This window comes from Apodemus sylvaticus, chromosome 4 (genome assembly GCF_947179515.1).
Source record: "Apodemus sylvaticus chromosome 4, mApoSyl1.1, whole genome shotgun sequence".
Lineage (NCBI taxonomy): Eukaryota > Metazoa > Chordata > Mammalia > Rodentia > Muridae > Apodemus > Apodemus sylvaticus.
In genome coordinates, this window is record NC_067475.1 from 15,282,538 (window position 1) to 15,305,891 (window position 23,354).

At 40.6% G+C, this 23,354-nt stretch overlaps 1 protein-coding gene across 1 annotated transcript in view; it reads right to left on the reverse strand.

The window, feature by feature from the left end:
• Nucleotides 1–23,354, reverse strand: part of Col24a1 (collagen type XXIV alpha 1 chain) — a 265,455-nt gene that overhangs the window by 28,284 nt on the left and 213,817 nt on the right. Inside the window, exons 48-55 of the mRNA XM_052178477.1 lie at nucleotides 14,964–15,071; nucleotides 13,786–13,893; nucleotides 13,641–13,694; nucleotides 12,875–12,937; nucleotides 11,284–11,337; nucleotides 8,543–8,578; nucleotides 558–593; nucleotides 418–444 (exon numbers count right to left, since the gene is read on the reverse strand). Of these exons, the coding sequence (XP_052034437.1) occupies nucleotides 418–444; nucleotides 558–593; nucleotides 8,543–8,578; nucleotides 11,284–11,337; nucleotides 12,875–12,937; nucleotides 13,641–13,694; nucleotides 13,786–13,893; nucleotides 14,964–15,071 (486 nt within the window). The remainder of the gene's footprint in view (nucleotides 1–417; nucleotides 445–557; nucleotides 594–8,542; nucleotides 8,579–11,283; nucleotides 11,338–12,874; nucleotides 12,938–13,640; nucleotides 13,695–13,785; nucleotides 13,894–14,963; nucleotides 15,072–23,354) is intronic.

The window sequence follows — 23,354 nt, forward strand, 5'->3', positions numbered from 1 at the left end:
CAGATGTATTGCTGAGTGTTAAGAGTTCCAGGTTCAGTGAAAGGGCCTGTCTCAAAGGACTAAGATGGCGGATAGAACAAGGAGAGCTGATATCCTCCTTTGGCACCCACAACACACCTGCAACACATGCACACAACACACATGCACACATGCACATGTACACACATATAACATATACACTTGCAATATAATACACATGCACAGACACACATATATACACACACACCACAGCATATACATTCACACAACAACAACACACAAAACAATACACACATATAACACACATGCAATATAATATACACATTCAATACAATACACACATGCACATCACCAAACACATACACACACACACACACACACACACACACACTTGATATTCTGAGGTAGAACAGAATAAAACCAACCAACATGACTTACTCTTGGACCAGGTGCTCCAGGTGGACCCTGAACATAATCGCAAAGCAAAAGAAAAGAAAACCCAGTTAGTAAATATCTCGAAACCAGGCACTGTATGTTTGTTCATCAATGGCAAACAGAATAAATATAAATGAACTCACAGGGGGTCCTGGTTGACCTCTTGGTCCTTGGGGACCCTAAAAGAAATGAAGACAAAGACAATATGTAGATTGCTTTAGATTTGGTATCAACCAAGATCCAATCTCTGCTGTTGCCTATTGATGTGCAGATCACATGATTCACAATTGATTCTGTATTTAAAATGTCTTGCTCTTAACTCTCAAGGGCAATTCTGAACAATGTGGAAATTTAATTTTGTGTGTGTGTATGTGTGTGTGTGTGTGTGTGTGTGTATGTGTGTGTGTGTGTGTGTGTATGGGCATATGTGCGTGTGTGCACACGCACGTGTGTACATGTGTGTTTGCTCATACAAGCAAATTAAATTATGATGTAAAATCTTAATTGAGCCTAAGCTATTTCTATTAGCACCCACTTAACCACCAAAGCTGGGACCCTCATTGTTTTTCTATATTGTCTTCCTTCATATATCTATAAGTTGTATCCTTCCAAATATCTCCAAGATACTTCTTCATCTTCAATGTAAATCACATATTATAGCCTAATTCTTGTGTCCCCCAACCTCTGAATAATGCCCTAGTCTCTATCTTTGTGGTACAATGGGCTTTTGAGAGGTAATTGGGCTATATGGGTGGACTCTATAAAGTGATTAGTGCCCTTATAAAATGTGGCCAAGAGAGGACTGCTGTCAAGGAAGAAGCAGACATTCTCTAAACCAGGAATAGATCAGCCTATCCATCACGCTAACAATATTCTTCTCGGAACCTGGAATGTGGTCATTCACTGGACATCCAGTGGCTCTCATTTAGAGGAGAAGGATACCCTTCTCCACAGTGCGGCTCACCACTCTGTGCTGAGCTCCGTCCTCGTGCTAAGTTGTGTGCTGTATTTCCAAGTCACACCCCAGAAAGTGAAACAGCTGAGCAGCCAGTGGACGAGCAGCAGAGGTAAAACCAAAAGTTAAGCCAGCTGATACGGAAATGATGTTCTCAGACACCTCAACCGTGGCCTCCTCTTTACGGTGTGGTCTTTACCAACACATCCTCTATACCTTCTATAGCCAGCTACCTGCACATCTCTAACACCTCCTTCTCTCACCCTTCTCTTTCCCTTTCCTCCCATCTTCCTTCCTTTCATTCTTGTATTCCTGTAGGTTTTCTTTCTGAATCCCATTTGGCATCAAACTTCCAGTTCTTTTGTGCCAGCCTTCTTAGTACAGGGATTGTAGGTATGTACCACCATACCTGGTACCCCGAGATTTTTATAAATTAGTTCTCTTGCACACACTCCTGCCTACAGATAGAACACTCATTTCTCTCTCAGTGCTACTTTAAATTCTACAGCCATTGCAACCGCCTGGCACGTCACTTCCCTTCTCTTCAGCTAACTGCTAGTTTATTTCTTCATTCCATAGAGCACAGAACTTTGGAAAGTACCTAAAGTTTGATAAAACGTCTGCTGCTTTTTCATTTTCTGGAACAAGAATATATTGCCTGATACACACTAGATGCTCAATAATTCTTATGACATAATTGAACGACATTAGAAGTGGTATTAGTTTAGAAAGTAGGAAGGATAAATGGGACCATTTAGATGCCAAAAGTTATGCTGACATTTTTCAAAAATGTGCTAACAGCAATCATTATTCATGCCTTACACATCTGCTCAGGGTTAGCTTATTTGATGGCGAATTGAATGTTAACATCATACTGAGTCAGACTAAGATTATGGTTAGAAGACGGCAAAAAGAAGAATTAATATCCAGCTGGTTTCAAATAATGTTGATGCTGTAACTGGCTTCATACTCCTGGTTTTATTGTGACAGCTAGAACAAATAACACAGTCACTTAAGCGGGCTAGAGAACTCTCACTACACCTGATAGACATTTCATAGTTTGCATGCATGGTCCATGCTTACGAATTCATTTTCTTTTCTTTATGCATACAAATTTAATCAGAGAGCAACAAAAGCTATTCTCAGAAGCTGCCTGCTAAGTTGCAGGAATGCCTTCATTGGTGACAGTCTAAGTTCAAATCATGCCGAGGTTAGAGTGAATTTGATCCATTCTGAATCAACACTGTGAAAATAATAAACAGCTGTGACATTGAACCACTTAACATGCTTCTGACATTTACAAAATCCCTTTGATGGTTCAGCACAAAACGTCTATCCTATATTTGATTCCAAAAGAGGAATGTACCATAGAAAGATGAACAAAGTCTTCCTACTGCTGACACTAACAAATTCATTTCTGTTCGTTCTTCAGAGCAAGTCAGTTCACCACAAATACGAGCCAATGAAATGCTTAACAGGCCGCCAGAGAGGGCAGGGCAACCTAACGCAACAATGGCATGAGCAGGTCAAGCAAGCAAATAAACAAACTGTGATTCCAACCACATAACGTGTTATTAGTTCCCTTACTCCTTCAGCTAACACCACTAAGGAGTTTATCTACTTTCTATCTAATACATACAGGGCTTTGTAGATAAGCTGTCATTTTCCTGAGGGCAACCACATTCATGGGGACGGCTGTGGTAATGATTTGAGTGACTGTACAGAAAGCCTCCATTCTACTTAAATTATGCCAGCTTCTCTCTGTTCTGTCCGAAAATTTGCATGAATCCCTGACAGTATCATAGCTTATCATTTGATTTGAGAAAACTAGCATGTGACCTTGAATTTGATTATGTGGTCTTTTCCTTCTGTAAATTCCTTATTTCCTTTCCTTTCTGTAAATGCAGTTGTCATTTATCTCAGGAGTTTTATCTATCTATCTATCTATCTATCTATCTATCTATCTATCTATCTATTTTATTTATTTACATTTCTAATGCTTTCTCCCTCCCTGGTTTTCCCTCCGCAAACTCCCTATCCCCTGCCCCTCCCCCTGCTTCTATGAGGGTGCTCCTCCACCCACCCACCCACTCCTGCCTCACTGCTCTAGCATCCCCTTATGCTGGGACATTGATTCTCCACGGGACCAAGGGCCTCCTCTCCCAGTGATGCCCAACAAGGCCATCCTCTGCTGCACATGCAGCTGGAGGGTCCCTCCATGTGTACTCTTTGGTTGGTGGTTTATCCCTGGGAGCTCTGGTTGGTTGATATTGTTGGTCCTCCTATGGGGTTGCAAACCCCTTCAGCTTCTTCAGTCCTTGCCCTAACTCCTCCATTGGGGTCCCTATGCTCAGTCTGATGGTTGGCTACAAGCATCCACATCTGTGTTGGTCAGGCTCTGGCAGAGCCTCTGTTAAGCTAGTTCAGTTTTAGAATGGCTTTTCCTTTAAACTTGGGGACGTCTATTACAGGATACCTATTCTCTGTCTTCCAACTGTCACTAGCGTTTCTCTTGTCTAGTTGTGACAACTGGAGAGTGTTTCTAGTCTTTGTCAAATATTTCTTTGGGGCTAAGGCACAGAGGTTTCTCCTGAGAACCACAGGTTTGGAAGACTTAATTATTTAAAGTTTTCGCAATATTAAGTAAGATTTATTAAATATGAGCGAAGACGGCAATCTATCTCCTTTAACTGGAGTTACATGTAGCTTTGACATGCCCAATGTGGGTGCCGGGAACTGAGCTTGGGTTCTCTGGAAGAGCAGCAAATACTCTTAGACCCTGCCCCACCCCTCCTGTAACTTAAATTATTAACTTTAAAATATAGTATTTTTTCATACATTATTTTTCTTATAGTGTGTAAGCCAAATTAGAGGCAATAAGATAATTCTCATATTCAAAAGCTATAAAGTAATACTAGCTTAGAGTAGTTGAGAAATTGTCAGTGGATTTCTTCAACATTACACTAATTTTTATCTAATCATAACATACTACAAAAATGAAGCACCCTCCCTAAAATTTGTGGTGAATTCCTCTTTTTATGTTTTCCTAGTCATGTTGCTGTTAAGTTTCAAGTTCTGAAACTTAACATTTTGTCAAAACCAGAAGAGAGAGGATAGAATGTTATTTCTGGTGTGAGTTAATATTTTTCTTTTAAAATAATTTCATTCTATTATTTCTGACAGTGCTCTTTAAATTTCATCTCAAATTAATTAATATTGTCATTCTAAGAGTGTTTTGGAATCCCAGGGAGGTCATACATTTTTTTTTAACTATTCAAAATTTATGAGAAATACAAGAAATTTGTATTTCCTAAATACTCCTACATACTACCTGTGAGCAGGTTTCTTAGGACACCTCAGTCTGGAGCTATTTACAGAATATATACATGACTCCCAGGGTTTAAAACAAAACCCACAGGCAGCCAGAGAATGACGAAGTGTTGAATCCAGAAGAAATTTCTCTCACATGGAAACAGTGCCCTACTGTGGGACCGACTCATCTCTCTCTCATCTCTCTCTCTCTCTCTCTCTCTCTCTCTCTCTCTCTCTCTCTCTCTCTCTCTCTCTCTCTCTCTCTCTCCTGAGACAAGGTTTCTCTGTTTAACCCTGGCTGTCCTGAAACTCTATGTAGACCAGGCTTGCCTTGAACTCAGAAATCTGCCTGCCTCTGCCTCCCAAGTGCTGGGATTAAAGGCGTGTGCCACCACTGCCTGGCTGATGGACTGACGGACTGATGGACTCATTTCTAACCAATTCTGGAATCTACAGTTATGCATCAGAGGATGTGAAACTTCTTCAATATTAAGCCCAATCTCCAAGAAGATATTTGAGCAGAGATCGGGATCCTGTGATAAAGCAGACATTTGATGAGCAGGTAAAAGGGATTCTGGGTAACAAAAAGACACATTCCGGAGAGGAAAGTAAGGGCTTCTAGCAGTCTTGAGACTGGAGGGAAAATAGAAGGTGGTGTAGGGCTTTTATAGCGTGGGGGCAGAGCTTAGATTTTCTTCTGAGAGCAAGAGTCAGGGAAGGCTGAGGTCAAAGCTTTGTTCCTTTACAACGTTTCTCATATGTGGAGAATGGATTGCAGTGGGAACGGTGGAGTGAATGAAAAGATGCTCAGGCCTGGGGCTGATAGCGTGGGAATACCGACCGAGTGTAGGTCATGGAGGTGAGAGGAAAGGATCAAGCCATAGAGGGGTGGGAACTGAGGTCGATTCTGTATCCTATGCCCTAGTTAGTGCTTTTCTAGGGGACTTCCTTATTTTCTGTTTGCATAGCATCACAGAGAGGGTCTGGCAGGAACTTAAAAGCAAGAAGGATAGTCCAGTAACTCTCAGAGATGGCTTTCAGTGCGGGGGGGTGGGGGGGGTTGGAGGGGTGGGGGTGGGGGGTATGGGGGGATCTTCTAACAGCTGTGCTCACAGAGGAGTCATAACTGGATCAAGCCCAGGCCGGCTCAGTGTTCTTTCTTCTAGCCAGTGTTATGTTCTCATTGTGGACTGGTGCTGTCGACTGGGGACTGCAGCTATCAAAGATGGTAGGTAGCTGTACTATCAGATAGTGATATCAAAGATGGCATCAAATATGTACAATGCCCTCTTCCAAACTATTCTCAGGAAGCTGATTGCAGAAACTGAACTAATACTTAAAAATAATTAGAATTTACCCTCCATAGTTGCTCATATTTACAGTTCATTTAAAATTCACTATCTAGAGAATGACAACTACAAGTCAGGTATTGGGGTCCCATCATGAAAACAAACACTAAAAGCAGAACAGATGTTCCATGGGGCTTAGGGACACATGTTGAACATATATGTAATATATAGCAGGTGGCAAGGCGCTAGGTGAAGGGAGGACACAGAGTTTTAGGAAGGAGGGGCATTGCCCTTACACAGTGCTGTGATGGCTGATCTTTATTGGTATTTAGGTCTTTGAACATAACTCTGGGCATATCTGTAAGGGATATCTGTAAGAGATCTTGAATGGGCTGGGGCCAATGGAATAAAAGAAACAAAAGACCAGGAGAGTGAGTGCCAAGATTTTCAGCTTTGGAAGGGGTTTGCAGCCCCATAGGAAGAACAATATCAACCAACCAGACCCCCCTTCCCCCCCCCCCCAGCTCCCAGGGGCTAAACCACCAACCAAAGAGTACACATGGCTCCAGCTGCATATGTAGCAGAGGATGGCCTTGTCAGGCATCAGTGGGAGGGGAGGCCCTTGGTCCTGTGAAGTCTCGATGCCCCAGCATAGGGGGATGCTAGGATGGAGAGGTGGGAGTGGGTGGGTGGGTGGAGGGACATAGAAGCAGTGGGAGGGAGGATGGGATAAGGGGTTTCTTGGGGGGGGGACAGGGAAAGAGGTAACATTTGAAATGTAAATAAAGAAAATACACAATAAAAAAATAAATAAAAAAGGTTTTCAGCTTTCCCTCCTGTCTGCAGTGACAGCTGTTCTCCATCATATGCTTGTGTGTGTGTGTGTGTGGTGGGGAGTGTCAAGCAATCACGGACTTAGCGCTTTGAAACCATGACTAAGTCAAATCTTTCCTTCCTAAGTTGTCTATGTCACATATTTTAGTCACAAACTACGAAAGAAACTAATAGGCGTATGTAGGAAAAGCTTTAGTGCTAGAAGCCTCTGAAGGAAAGAAATAAGCTACAGGTGACAGGCACTGTACTCAGTCCTGGGTTTAGTGTTGTTTCTAGAGGAGGGGGCAGGATGTGCCCAACACTCCAGCAAGCCCAGCCTCTCTGCAAATGGCCTTTAAATAGGCGTGTCCAGATGAGAGGAAGCTAAATGGCTTAAAGGCACAGTATAGAAGGAAGGAGAACTTTAAATGAGGAGGCTGCAGAAAGAACAGGAGAAGGAGGGTATCAGACTGCAGCGTCTGAACATCATGGCCATCCATCGCTCTCCTGGTCTTCACAGGGCTTTCCAGGCCTCTCTCTCGGACCCTTCGGCAACAAGTGGCAGCAGCTTGGTCTACGTTTCATTTTGAAGGGAATATCCTGCCCAGTCCCTAACTTGTTTATTCTAGATGCCATATTTTTTTATCAGAAATCTAACATTACAGTCATAACTTATTGCGTTTTCAATCTGTCAAAGCAAGTAATTTGTTTTCACACGCAAGGCTTATAACATTCCTGCATTATGACATCGCCATGGGCTCTTGAAGTTTCTTGACCTCACGGAAGCTTGTGATCCAGCTACTGTGCTTAAGGATACGCCAGACACGCAGCGCCAGAGAGCTGTAGGGAGTGAGCTAACACCAACCTCTGTCTCTTCATCCCCGTTTCTACTCAGCCTGAGAGATAAGACTCCCTGTGTGGTGCATGTGACCTGCCTCCTGCTGTATTGTCTGTTGGGAAAAAGTCTAATGTCATGTGTTCCCCTTTTCAGCTAATTAGTGTAATTAATTCACTCCACACCCACTGTGTCTTCATGGGGGATGCTGCAGTCTGGTCAACATGAATCGTTCTGTGGCAAAACCCAACCAAATGACGGTACCTGTGGGAAACGGTGGATGTACCCATTCGCTTCACTGTGGTGACCTTTTTACTGACTCTATACACAGCTCACATTCTTAAAATGTATACTGTATACTAGTACACTAGTATACTGAACAAATATACAACAAAAATTTTATTAAAAATGTATGTCTGCCATCCCTGCCCTCTGGAGGAGGAGGAGGGGATATGGGGCAGACTTTGAAGCTAGCCTGAGAGACATAGCAAGGGTGTGTCTCAGAACAGCAGAAACAAGCTGAAGCTTTGAGTCTGCCTTGCACCGGCACTGTCGTTACTGCCGGCTGGCTATAGCATGCGTGCCTAACGAGAGCTGTCAGGGCTGCTGCTTGGGCCCTGGAGAAGGGGACTCTCTTCGTGTACACGGCAATCTTGGGGGACTATGAGTGGCAGGCTCATCAGATCCCACTGTATTGTACCATAGGTTATTTCTATTTCTTGACAACTATAAATATAATTATATGTACATGTATATACATATGTATATATATGTATATGTGTATATATGTGTGTATATATGTATATATATAGTCCACAAGTATCAACCATGATAGGCAAATCTAACAAGATCTTGGATTCCCTGGGAATGACCACAGAGATCAGGGAGGATGTAACCGTAAATTTTATCATTCAGTTAACTTACAGTTTCACCTCTAAAGCCTTTTTCACCTCTGGGTCCCTAAAAGAGAGGGGAGAAAAGACAGTAGTTCAGTGTTAGGGACCATTGTCTGTTTGGTGCAGTAATGATTATACTCAGGAGCATGTCATTTTATACTTTTGTTTTATTATCTAGGAAGATTTCATATACAGTCTAGATTTTCTGGGCAAGCAGAAATTCCCACCAAACCAAACCAACCAAACAACCTATACTGACGACTGTGCTGTGTGCTCACAGAGAAACTGAACCACCACCGGTGGTCTCACTTATCCAGTGAAGTCGGGACAGCTATCCGACATTCGCTCACAGATGCATTTGGAAAGGAAATTCTTTCAATTTCTAAGTTCCGATATGTTCCTTGTTGCATTTGAAATCCGTGTTTCTAGAGCAATTTCTTTGTTCTCTTTCGTTTTCTCTCTGTTCCCCTTCAATTTTATTTATTGTATGTGCTGAAGTGGGGCGCATGTGTGGGAGTTTGAGGACAGCTCTCAGCAGCAAGCTCTCTTCTCCACTGTGGGGTCTGCGGACTGAACTCGGGCTGCCAGGCCTGCGTGGCGAGTGCTTTTAGCTGCTCTATATTTATTTCATAATGCATGTTGGGAATAATTTCTCTATACCCAGATTTTAAAAAATTCAAACTTAAATTTCTAAAAAAAGTTTTCAGACTTCTAGACATAGACTCAACCTGTAAGCTACAGATGAGCCTTCTAGATCATTCCTTTTTAAGATGATTTTTCTGCTCTGTTTTGGCATCAACTTTATCTGGGGCTTTAAACATGGTGAGAGTTTAATATTTTTCAACACCAATGAGATCCCAATCAATTCCACTTCCCTTCCCGGCCACCAGTATAGGAGTGGCCACGTGGCCAAATGCCAGTCGATTGTCATCAGAAATATCCAACCTTAAGGGTGACTCTAAGCACTCGTAAGTGACTAAATTAAGAAACTCACTGAAGAGAGGTCTTTTGTCCTTACTCCTGTACTTAGTATAAGTCAGTTTGGGTCAAGATTCCCACTACTTGCAGTTGTTTTTGTAATGGTTAAGTTACAATACACTTCCAGATCTAATTCTGCACTCTCCTTTGTTACAGTGATCAACTTCTTTCTTTAACCACCATGCATTTCAGTACAATAACTTTGCACCTTCATTATTACTCTCCATCACTGCCTCCACCCCTACTGATTTTCTCTTACATTTGCAAGTATGTGTGTGTGTGTGTGTGTGTGTGTGACTTTCAGATGATTATTTCTTATAATGGGTGTGTGTGTGTGTGTGTGTGTGTGTGACTTTCAGATGATTATTTCTTATAATGGATTCTTCTTCTTAGAATGGAAAAAACCAGAATATGGAAAAAATTTGAAATGAAATTTGATGTGCACATCGAATAGCATAATGACCTTTAACAACTATGGTATAAACAAAACACAGTGAGAGATTTTCATTGAGACATTTATTTATCACATTTTCCTTGACCGATAATACTTCACATTTTTTGACAGAGGAGAACAATCATTCCTTAATCGGAACAGCGTGTGCTACAGAGCCACCCACTGAACTATGAGCACTCTCCCACCTACAGTTTTATGTAGCTCTGAATAGCAAATGTTGGAAGCCAAGAGAACGAGTAACACATTTTATTTCTTTTGAATAAACTCCAGTAACTTTCATGGCACATTCTCTAAGTTTATCAAAGAGAAGAGCTCTCCCTAACACTTGAAACATTCTATTTTTAATTTTAAATACGTCTACGCACAACACTTTCAAATGATTTACAATATGGCTTCCCGGAAGGGAATGAGTCTTGGTTTTCCTGGGCTCATCCCTGCTGTGTTCCTCTGTGTAGAACTTATCTGGGCCTATGTTTCAGCCATTGTCCTATTTCTTGGTTTTGCTTCACCACTGGCACTGGTGCTATGCTGATTCTATGCCCACTCCAGACATGGCCTGGACAAACGGAGGCATCAGCTGTGTAACTCATTGAGTTCCTTACCTTGACGAACCAGATGAACCTCTACAAACGCCAACCACTGATCAGAAACGATGTCCACGCCAACCATGTATTGTAACATTTTGACAAATGTCACAGGGAATGAAGCAAAACAAAAGCCACAGTGGTGACAAGAAGCCCCCGAGAGAAGTTAGCCTTGCTTGTTTTCATATTCTCACAGTGTAGCCTGCATGGAGAGTCCTTTCTGTCATGTCTAACCTTCCACTATCCTGGTTTTCTTGCTCATTTTATCAACATCTTACTCTTTATAGTGGGTGCTTTATAATAAACCAGTGGTTTTCAACCTGTGCGCCGCTACCTCTTTGGGCATTGGACACCACAACACCAGGGACTGCATCAAAGGGTCACAGCATTAGGACGGTTGAGAACCACTGATGCAAACACTCAGATCTCGTCAGTCAGAACATTTTACTCTCTGTGCTCTGTCTTTCAGAACTTGACCGTGCGTACTTTAGTGACGGCTTCTGTGTTACTCCTCCCCCCCTCCCTGGCTCAGTTTGCTTTTCTGTTCTGAAGCTCGGGTGCCTCCATCATTGAAGCCTACTGTTCTGTGATGCTGGAGCGGGAGGGGCCTCTCAGGAGGAATGTGTGTTTGTCTTTTCAGGCTTTGCTTCCCAAATGCCCAAGGCAATTCATTAGAGAGTATTCTAGAATTAGAAAAGGATCGATGACAACAACAACAACAACAGAATAAAAGCTATGTTGTAATAAACTTACAGTTCCACCCGATGGGCCTATTATCCCTTCTCTGCCAAGAGGGCCAGTGTTTCCCTGTTGGGGGTAAAGAAAGCAGTCAGTCTCAGTCTAAAAAATGTCCGTTGGAGTGATGTTTTTATATTATTAGCATATAGCATAGTATATTATTAGGATAAATTATAGTAATTTTGACAGTACATGATAAAATTGTAATATTGCTGTAATTTCCAATCAAGGATCTGTAAAGTTATTTCTAATACAAATCAAAATTGAAACTTTCATAGGATGAGAGGATGAGAGGTCCAAGGTTGCATTTTGCATGTGGAGCGTTATATAACAAATGACACTGCTTTCCATAAGGCTTCTAGAACAAGGAACACATTTTTGAATAAGTTTTTGTATAAATGGTGAAGGGATGGGTGTCTGTGTTCCATGACACACACGGCAGAAAGAGGGTTCAGGGCAGAACCAGAGGGCATGTGACCAACCAAGCTGCAGGTTCCTCTGCGAGACACTGCAGAACCGAACACGAAAGGTGCTTGACATCTGATCTGTTGACTGTGAGGATGTCCCTGAAGTAGGTGGGTAGCTAGGGACAGGCTCACGACGTGATGAGGGCTCTAGTCCTGACTCAGGGAGCCTCAGCCCTTCCTGGAGCCCCACTCACTGACAGGAGCCAGACACCAACGAGCTCATAAAAGCAACATTCATTTTACAATGGCCCATTTGCACACTGTAGTTGTGGATGGTCAGAAACGAAATGGAGAAAACAACCAACAAACTTAAACCCGATGACATGCACAGGTCTCCCTGCAAACATCCCACACAGTGCCGCTCCAGTTATTGATGGAACTAGGGAGGCCTATAGCATTTTAAGAGTCTGACTTCATGCGACAAACCATGGAGTGGCTATAAAACAGCCAAATCACTATTCGAAGCTTAAAAACCTTTGTTTTGTTGCACCTCCATTTTATAGACCATCGCTCACTCTGATGACGTGATTAATTAAAAACAAAACAAAACAAAAAAACAACAAAAAACCCATAACAAAGCAAAACCAACACTGACCAGGACTGGGCCTGGCTCATTCACTTTGCATTCTGCAGGTCCAGGCAGAATGAAGTTTGCTAGCCTTTTGATTTTTGGAAGTTTTTCTGCCGTTCGTACTCTTCTCTTGGCATATCTGATCCTGAGCAGAGAAAACTCAGCTTTGGGGAAAGAGCTGTCAAAGTGTGGTCTTAAGAGCTCTGGGCAGACGCAAGCCGCCTCCAGGTGGGTGCTGTTTGGCCTCTGTCATGTGCATGATATAAAACTGCTTTGTTTGCGATGCTGGGCTGGGGAGAATACAGATACTCTGTGTATTCTCCACAGCGACTCCGATGACTCTTTTCTTTCTTTAATAAGAACTGAGAAGCGTGGGTGGCCTATGATGGAATTTTGTTCAGACTAATTTACAAGCTGTAGAAGGATGGCGCTTGCACATGCTGTTATGAGTTTTCATCTTAAAAATCACTTTATCAAGTTGTCCTTATAGCATGAAGTATATAAATTTAAAGTCCTACCCTAAGCAAACAAGCAGAGGTCTTGGGTGACAGAAGGACTCTATACTTACTCTCTGCCCAACGGGACCTTTTGGGCCTACAATTCCAACAATGCCAGCATCCCCCTCTGGACCCTAGAGACACAATGAAAAACAGAAAGTCCGCTTTAGCCTTCTATAAATATTTTACAAGTGAAGAGTCATATGGCAATCTGGAAAGAATGATCAAGAATATCTCTTAAAATGGGAGCAAAAGACAATCATATAAGAAAATTGATGGGACAAAAAGATTATAGAAATGTTTTATCAATGCATATGTGTGTGTGTGTGTGTGTGTGTGTGTAGAGTTAGAGGACAGGCACTGTGCTCCACTGTGATTGTGACAGGGTCTTTCTTGCTGCATATGCCGGCCTAGCTGGCCCATAGGTGAGCTCCGTTCACTGACCCCCATCTGCCCACAGTGGGTGCAAAGCAGCCTGAGCCCCTGTGACTGGCTTTGGTGTGGATTCTGGAGATCAGAACCCAAGTCTTCATGCTTGTGTGGCAAGTGCTTTGCTCAATGAGCCAGCTCTCTGCCTTTATTTTAATTGTTTTTCAGACAAGGTCTCCTATATCCCAGGCTTGCTTTGAGCGCCAATCCTCCCCCCTCACCAAGGTCAGCAATTAGACAGACTTTGAAATTAACGTTTACAAAACTCAAACACACGGGCGTACCAATAAGAATTTTAAAGATTAAAGAAAGGCTCAAGCCACAGACTAAATACTGGCTATTTAAACACCTCTTTTTTTGAGATTTTTTGAGATACGTGTACGACTACCAGAACATATATAAACGTACTCTGGGGCCCGGGAATCCCTGGAAACCTGTCAAACCTTGATCACCATGTTCCCCCTGCAAGGCAAACAGACAGGACAGTCGTTACTGGACAGTGGCGGTCTGGTTTGAAGAGTAAGTGCGTGCTGATTTCAGAGCTGACACATACAGGCTGCCCTTTCAGACCAGGCTCTCCACGCAGTCCTTGGTCGCCTTGTGTTCCTCGCTGACCTCTTTGACCTGGGACTCCAGGATGACCAGGTAGCCCTTGTTCACCCTACAGACCAGACAGAGAAAGGCGGTTGGGACCTCAGAATCAATAAATATATTAATGTTTATATTAATATATTTATATATTATATATCTAGATACATATGCTATATATATCATATGTATCTATATATCATAGATGATGTATATATATATATATATATATATATATATATATATATATATATATATATATATAAAAGAAATATGTTTTAAGAATAGCACAAGGCATTGGGGATGTCAAATATATCATATCCATCCTTCTCACCACTTCCCACTCATAAAATATTATTATAATAATCAAAAAGTACAGCTGTAAGGAAAGAAAATTTGAAATGTTGGGGTAGTCTGCCTGTGGAGAGAAGAGAGAAGGTGTGAGTCTTTGAAATGCATATGGGAAGGCCCAGAGAAAACAGGGAAGATGTGGTGTGTAGAAAGCGTTATGAGACATTGAACATGCTTTGTACATAGGTGATCATTGTCATGTTTCCGTCTTCCAGAGATGACTCAGCTCCATGGCAGCGGCAAGCGAGCAGTTTCTGAGGGATGGACCCGATTTTACCACGGTTAGCACTCCAGTCCTACCAACCTCAGCAATGGGTGGCTCGAGTATCAGGGTTATTGAACAGTGGCTACATTCCTCTTTAGAGGAAGAATAAGTGTACTTGAGATAGTATGCATCTGGCTGTTAACTCCATTTCTCTAATTGAAGAAGGCAGATGACAGAGAAGGAAAGCCCAAAACAAATGAAAAAGGAAGATTTTAGAAATGCTTCCAGCTCTTGGTGAGTGAGCTATGCCTGGTAGCTGTGGGTGAAACACAGGATGGTTTGGAAGTCTTACCAGTCACATGCCTGGTAGCTACCACAGGAAACAGATACGTGTAGACCATATTCATTCCTTTTTCTTTTTCAGAGCTGAGGATTGAACCCAGGGCCTGTGCTTGCTAGGCAAGCACTCTTCCATTGAGCTAAACCCCCAGCCCCTCGTTCCTTTTTCCTAATGTGGCTTTACTATTAGCCAGATAGTAACTAACATAGTCAGTTACACAGGGTCCTGACACACAAGAGGAAAGTACCTTTGGACCCGGAACGCCAGGGCTTCCTGGAGGGCCTGATGCACCCTTTCCTCCTTGAGGACCTGGGGATCCAGCCAGTCCTGTTATTCCTGGGCTGCCTGGGACACCCTAAATAATAGAGAAGAAATGGAAAATGCACATTTGGAGAAAGTCAATGTAGAGGCTTGATAAATACAGAAAGGAACATATTTCTAGAGGCTCCTGGTGACGTAATGCCCAGGTTTGAGAGTTATACTTGCCCTCAGGACTGAAATAATTAGAGAGTTTGGAAACCTCACCACTCACATGAAATATCTAATTATAGTTAATATGATCTTAGGCTTTTAAAACAGAGGCTATAAAGCAATACCATGCTCCTCTTGATTGACATAAGCAAGTACAGTATGTTTTGCTTGCTTCTTGCTGTGCACAAAAACTCTTACAGAAGAATGTCTCATCACAAAGAATTTTCTATCCCTCAATTACACAATTCTAGAAAATCCAGTAGAAATAGTTTGAAAATAAAGATAAACAAGCAAATATTAAATACACAAAAACAAATACTGAATCAATGTTGGCCTTTTATGTCTATCAAACCAAATGCAAGCATCCAGATGTGGTTGTATAGATTATAATATGATCATAGATTTTTTTACATTTAATGATCAAAATAATAACAATTAATAATTATAAACAATTAAATATTTTATAAACAATTAAAAATTAATAATCAAAATAATAACAATGTAAAATGTAAAGAGTGTATGAGATTCAAATTTTAGTAAATATGAATAAAGTTTTATTGAGACATAGCCATACACTCATTCCTTAACGCATTGGTCCTGGTGTCAGCTGTGCAGTAGCTGAGTAGCCACGGCAGAGATGCTGGTATTGGAGTGAGGCTGAGTTTCAAGTGGGGCATGCATGGTCTTCCTGTAAATTTTTATTTCTTGTATTTTATTATTGAAACATATGTACCATGTCAAAATAAAAAAGGATGAACCTTGAGTTTCATGATTTATAGATGCATCAGAATGTGGATTTGTTTTTGTTTTTTTTTTTTTTTTAGCAAATTAAATGTCAAACTCTTGTATTTATTATGTTCTGAAACTACATCTATCACTAAAACTACATACACTCCAGCAATGTCAGGCCAAGGATATATTTCAACTTTACATGAATGCAACAGATAGGAAATTAGAAAAAAAATTAAAAAAGGAGAGTCTTATCATAGCAGAATTCACACACACACACACACACACACACACACACACACACACACACACACATCTTTTAAAAAAGGCTGAAATAAAATAGGGCTTTCAATTGTCAGCCCAGTAAAGAATTAACCTTGTTTGTGATGACTGAATTACATCATGTAGCAAATACTTTTGTTCAAGATTGTTTAACCTTTTGGTAAGAATATTGTTTGAAATGTTTTGATATGTTAATAGAATCATGAGTTCGAGGCTACAGGAAATGGTTTTTGAGTGGTTTTCTTGCTCTTGGTAAACCAACAGAAGTTTATAGCACTGATAAGTTGTTCATTTGAGGAGTCAACACTGAGTTTGAAATGATGGAGGAGTTAATGTGCAGGAATAGGCTGTGGGTGACAATGTTAAGACTATTGTCAGGGAAGTTAAGAAGAACCAGATCAATGCAGCTCAAAGTGGAACCTTCTGAGAGCTGACAAAACTCACAGCTGTGACAGACAAACAGACAAAGAACTGCTGGACAAACATCCAAGCTTGGGAAAATTCTGATGTTCAAAGCTATAAATATTCATTGCATTATTTGTCATCAGGGAATCTGAGGAAAATATTTGAATATAATATACATATTATCCAACCTATGTGTCAACAGTGAATTCCATTGGCTTTTGTGGATTTAATCTTCTTTGGTTTTTATAAAGTTTTAAATCAAAAACTAAGGATGTGACATCTTGACTTGTCCAATTACTCAATATTTAGTGGTTTAGGGTTAAGTATAAGTTAGTTGAAGTATTTTGAAGCAAGATGAAAACTCTCCTAATTGAGAGAAACATCCCTCAATATAAGAAAACAGTAAATAAATTATTTTTAATGTCCGAAATCTTCCCAAAGTAAAGAAAGTCACATAAAGACAGAAATTACCTGGGATGTAGCTCAGCATGCCCTAAGCCAGATGTTGTGCTCTGCACCTATGATCCCAGCACTCAGGAGAAAGAGGACTGGGAGTTTAAGGTCATCCTTGATGACAAAGTGAGTTTGAGGCTAGCTTTAGGATACTTAAGACCCCTATCTCAAAAAACAAAACAAAACAAAACAAAACAAAAACTAAAAACAATTCGATTTTGTTGTAGACCTTACAATGCTTATTAGTTAATGAAACTCAAAATAACATAGGAGAACAGTGTTTGTATGTGAAACACACACTGTAGTTACTGTAAAACCAAATCACTTGCAACACTAGGAGCCTTATACTTTCCTGTACTGTCAAAAATTAAGACAAAAGTGATGGATCTGTCAGATTTTCTGATCATGGTTTCAGGTGCATATTTTAGACATGGGAAGAAGAGGATTCTGTTTTTGTCAGTCTGTTTGTACAGTTGAGGAGTTTCCACTTAACCTTCAATTGGAAATGATTAGGCTACAATGTAATGGCATGTTACAAGGCAAATATCAAGGGGAAAATCTAATGGAATTCTACAAATTCCTTCCATGCACTGAATATGTTCAATTAAGATCATATGCTCATAAATTGTGGACTTGGAAGTTCCTATCTCTGTGTAAAGAACTTACAAAGATGGAATATGTGAAATATGCAGAATCCCAACACAGGGCAGTTTAACAGATGAGCAAAAACATAAAAAAATAAAGTTCAAAAACTCAATAGGGAGCTGTAGTGAGCTAAACGTTTCTCCAAAGAGGATTTGCTTTCTCCATCTTTCTTACAAATAGATCTTATTACAAAAATTGTACTCAATTGTTATGTGTTAACTTTATTAACAAATAGAATTGTGTGACACTTAATCATTTTGTCATACAAATTCCTAAGCAAAACTCTCAGTTCCCTTATTTTCTACTGGTTCTTACTAAATCTGCTAAATTCTCCTTTAGAAAGGGCTTGCTATTGTTTGAGTGTACTCCTGGGATACTAATTCATGTCATTCAATGGTTCTTCCATGCACCCAATAAGGGTTTTTCAAAATATCAACTATTGTAAGAACGATACCTTTAAGGAATATGGCATAAATATATTCTTTGTCTATTACATAGAGCTTAAAATTTGTGTGTATGTGTGTCTGTCTGTGTGTATGCACACAAGTGTGTGTGGGTACCCACAGAGGTCAGACAAGGGTGCTCATCTGGAGCTGAAGTTGCAGGGTTTTGTGAGTTGCTGAATATAGGGGGTAGAAAATTAACTCTGGTCCATTGCAAGAGCAGCTAGGATAGCAAGCATTCCTAACTGCTGAGCTAGTTCTTATCTATCTTCTTAAAGGTACTCCTAATAAGTAGATTTTTCATGACTACCAAAGACTCACTTAAGTATTAATAAACTATGCCAAGTGCTTAAAGATAGATGGCTATGGGACATACATAATTCATATTCACGAAAAGTCCTATGGCTGAACTTTGAAACCTTTTTGTCCTTACCTACTGTACTGGCTGGTTTTGTGTCAACTTGACACGAGCTGGAGTTATTACAGAGAAAGGGGCTTCAGGTGAGGAAATGCCTCCATGAGATCCAGTTGTAGGGCATTTTCTCAATTAGTGATCAAGGGGGAAGGGTCCCTTATGGATGGTACCCTGGGCTGGTAGTCTTGGGTTCTATAAGAAAGCAAGCTGAGTCCTCAGGTAGTGCTATGCCCAATTTTCTTAGGAACCGCCAAACTGATTTCCAGAGCGGTTGTACCAGCTTGCAATCCCACCAGCAGTGGAGGAGTGTTCCTCTTTCTCCACATCCTTTCCAGCATCTGCTGTTCCCTAAGGTTTTGATCTTAGCCATTCTGACTGGTGTGAGGTGGAATGTTGTTTTGATTTGCATATTCCTAATGACTAAGGATGTTGAACATTTCTTTAGGTGCTTCTCAGTCATTTGGTATTCTTCAGTTGAGAATTCTGTTTATCTCTGTACTCCATTTTTAATAGGGTTATTTGATTCTCTGGATTCTAACTTTGGAACCTAGCTATAACACTCCTTGACATATGCCCAGAAGATGCTCCAACACGCAATAAGGACACATGCTCCACTATGTTCATAGAAGCCTTATTTATAATAGCCAGAAGCTGGAAAGAACCCGATGTCCCTCAAAAGAGGAATGGATACAGAAAATGTGGTACATTTACACAATGGAGTACTACTGAGCTATTAAAATCAATGAATTCATGAAATTCTTAGACAAATGGATGGAACTAGAAAATATCATCCTGAGTGAGGTAATTCAATCAGAAAAGAACACACATGGTATGCACTCACTGATAAGAAACTTGGAATACCTAAGATACAATTCACAGACCACATGAAGCTCAAGAAGAAGAAAGACCAAACTGTGGATACATTGGTCCTTCTTAGGAGGGGGAACAAAATACCCATGGGAAGAGATACAGAGACAAAGTATAGAGCAGAGACTGAAGGAAAGGCCATCCAGAGACTGTCCCACCTGGGAATCCATCCCATATACAGTCACCAAACCCAGACACTATTGTGGATGCCAAAAAGTGCTTACCGACAGTAGTCTGCTATAGCTGTCTCCTGAGAGGCTCTGCCAGAGCCTGACAAATACAGAAGGGGATGCTCAATGGTGGGTCCCCAATAGAGGAACTAGAGAAAGGACCCAGGGAACTGAATGGGTTTGCAGTACCATAGGAGGAACAATAATACGAACCAACCAGTATTTCCAGAACTCCCAGGGACTAAACTATCAACCAAAGAGTGCACATGGAGGGACCCATGGCTCCAGCCACATATGTAGCAGTGGATGGCCTTGTGGGACATCTATGGGAGGTGAGGCCCTTGACCCTGTGAAGGCTTGATGTTCCAGTGTAGAGGAATGCCAGGACAGGGAAGCAGGAGTGGGTAGGTTGGTGAGCAGGGGAGGGGAGGAGATGGGAGTTTTTGGAGGAAAACCAGGAAAGGGGATAACATTTGAAATGTAAATAAAGAAAATACCTAAGGGGAAAACAAAACAAAACAAAGAAAGCAAGCTGAGCAAGCCAGGGGAGTCAAGCCAGTAAGTAACATCCCTCCATGGCCTCTGCATCAGCTTCTGCTTCCTGACCTGCTTGAGTTCCAGTTCTGACTTCCTTTGGCGATGAACAGCAGTGTGGAAGTGTAAGCTGAATAAACCCTTTCCCCTCTAACTAGCTTCTTGGTCGTTATGTTTGTGTAGGAATAGAAACCCTGACTAAGACACCTACACTCACTATTTTATCTCCCATCATTTCTTTATATTAGTGGAGCTCAATATTTGAGGAATCTTTATGAATGAGAAACTTTTAGAGAGGGAGGAAAAGAGAGAAGAAAGAAAAGAGGAATGGTAGAGAAGGGGGTGGGAAAAAGAGAGAGGAGGAAGTATAAAGTGAGGAGATAGTGATGGCTATTCTATCTATCATCTCTTTCTCTCTTTATCTTATCTATCTATATCTAATCTATCATCTATCAATCTTATCCATTATCTATCTGTATATCTAATCTATCATCTATCCTATCGCTAATCTATTATCTATTAATCTTATCTATATATCTAATCTATCATCTATCTATCTATCTATCTATCTATCTACCTACCTACCCACCTACCTATCTATTGGGGAATCTCCACATTGTAGAGTTTGGATGTAGATGTCATAGTTTTTCCATATTGTAAGCACTTTACTTTATCCTACATATATTAGGTTGTCCTATTTGTCTTCTATTGCTTCTCTATATGTTTCTCACTGATTTAATGTGTTCTGTGAGACTACACTTCTGGGATGATTTTCTATATGAATCATGAAAACTCTGAGGGGATAAGATAATTCCTTTTAGAGTTCACCCATGCAAATGAAAACATATTTTATAAAGGGAACTTGAGACTTCAGGAAAGTTTAAAATTGGACAAAGAAGACTTAGATGTTATATTAGTGACTGAATATCTGAAGGGATAATGAGTTTGCAGGAAAGGGGCATTTTGAAAGGGAAGTTTAAGCTGAATATGGTGCTATATGTCTGTAATCCCAGAAGATTAGGATGCTGAGGTAGGAAGGTCACAAGTTCAGGTTCAGCTTGGGCTACATAGTGACTTTGAAGCCAATATGGGCCACACATGAGACCTTGTCTCAAAAAAAATCCACTACCAATAAAACAACATCCAATCTACCTAACTATCCAGTCATCCTCTACAACCAACCGGCCAACCAACCAACCAAGAAACATCAAAATTCTAATGGAAAGCATTTTCTCTCATTTGGGGAAAACTCATCAGCCAGAAGACCTAAAGACACTATAATGACCTACAGAATCTTTAAAAGGTAATATATAAAAGTTGGACAGAGATGTAGGCAAGGAAGGAAGAACAAAACAAAGCAATTATTCTTAGACCAGCAAAGTAACTTTATAGTTAAAGTTGGCTAAAAAATGTGTGATACAAATCATTAGTATAATAATAATAATAGCAACATAATATAGAATAGGTTACCTTGCAAGTTTCTGAGCTACCTTTCCCCAGATGTCAGAGGGAGGCGAGCCACATGAGTACATTGTACCAGATGTAGGCTAGCTCAAGGTCCCACAATCCCCAAACAGTATCACATCATCTCCATCATAATTCTAGGTAATTTTCAAGACCACTATTTTCCTAGTACAAAAGGCACATACTCTTGTGCCAAGACACGGACAATAGACACGTAGACACTGTTGGACAGCCCTGAGGTCAACAGATGATTTAGGCTGTGGAAGTCATCATGAGAAAGCTCATTAAGGGTTACATGGAAAGTTAATTTTGCTTGAGTTATCAGACACTCAGCCCAGACTAATGAATACACTACAAATCATTTACCATCCACGTTGGTTTCTTAGAGAGAAACTCGAGGACAGTAGCAGAGTGTTCTGTACAAAGTTCTAAGAGTATTTCAGACAAGTAAAGAACAAACATCTTTTATTAGGGATACACAGATGGATGATTAATTTTGTTTTCAAGAGAAACAGATGCTAATTCCAGGCATTCCATCTAGTGGTTTCCAAAGGATTATTTGTTTCAAACAATTGAGCAGAGGGTTGAAAAGTAATACAGGGAAATTTTACAAACAAATAAAACCACAGTAATTATTCATTTTGCTAAGAGATGGTGAGATCAATGAACCTTAGAAGGTTAATTTGGTGGCACATTCATGTATAAACTAGGAAATCTTTTTCACATCTATACTTAGTATTCTCCAGTCAATTTATTATTATTTTTTTATAATTAAAAAGTACTATCCAATTAGAAAATGGAAGGTTAATAAAACAAAAAGAGTACATGATATCTTGTGGCTGGGAAGTTCTATCATTCTCAGACAAAGGTTGTCTCCCCATGTAAATGAGCTTTGAGCCCTACAGGAGAGTGTGGCCAATTTTGACAGAACAGGAAGTGATTAACCAAAGAGTCAAGGGAGAAAGGCCCTGGATTCCGTGAGTAAGAAAGGAATGTGTGTCACACTGTGGGTGCTTTCTGCCGCTGTGCACTTCCCCTGCCTCAGAAACCAGCTCTACCACGTGTATCTATTGCTTTTGCCCACTTGGTGTAAACTGAGGAAGGAAGAAGGAAGGATCTGAACCGTGGAAAGACCCAGGAATGAAAAGATGACTTTCCTGTAGACATTGAGAAGAATAACAGATTCTGGAAGTCACTTGTGCATAACAATAGAGCACAGCAGAGATGTCTCTCTCCTGGTCCCTCTGGCCCCTGAGAGTTGTCTCACTGTCAGTAGTACTCAACCAGAGATCTTGAGAAATCAGTGGTAAATAAAATCTGTGAAATCTGGGCAACAATAGAAAGACACAATACAAAGAGGCTCGGGAGAGTCTTTACATTGAGTGAATTATAAATCTCCATGACACCCATTTCTTTTGATATTTTTTTAGTCAAATGAAAAAAAACATAAATGACATTGAATTTCATATTATTTGATGTTTTCTTGAAAATTTCTAGGAAATCAGAATTTCCCTCTTTCTTGCCCTTTGTATTGCTACACATCTTTCATATACATAGGGATAGGTTCCTGTAATTATTTATCATGTAAGAAGAAAACTTAATTTATTTCCTATAGCATAAAAATTAAGCATAATGTGCCAAAGTTTCATTCTATTTTAGGAAACAGGTATGTCGTTTTTAAAGCCAGCACACTCAAGAGTCATAAACATAACACTACGCTCCAACTGCAGCAGAAAACCACTCCTGCTTCAGGAGAAGTT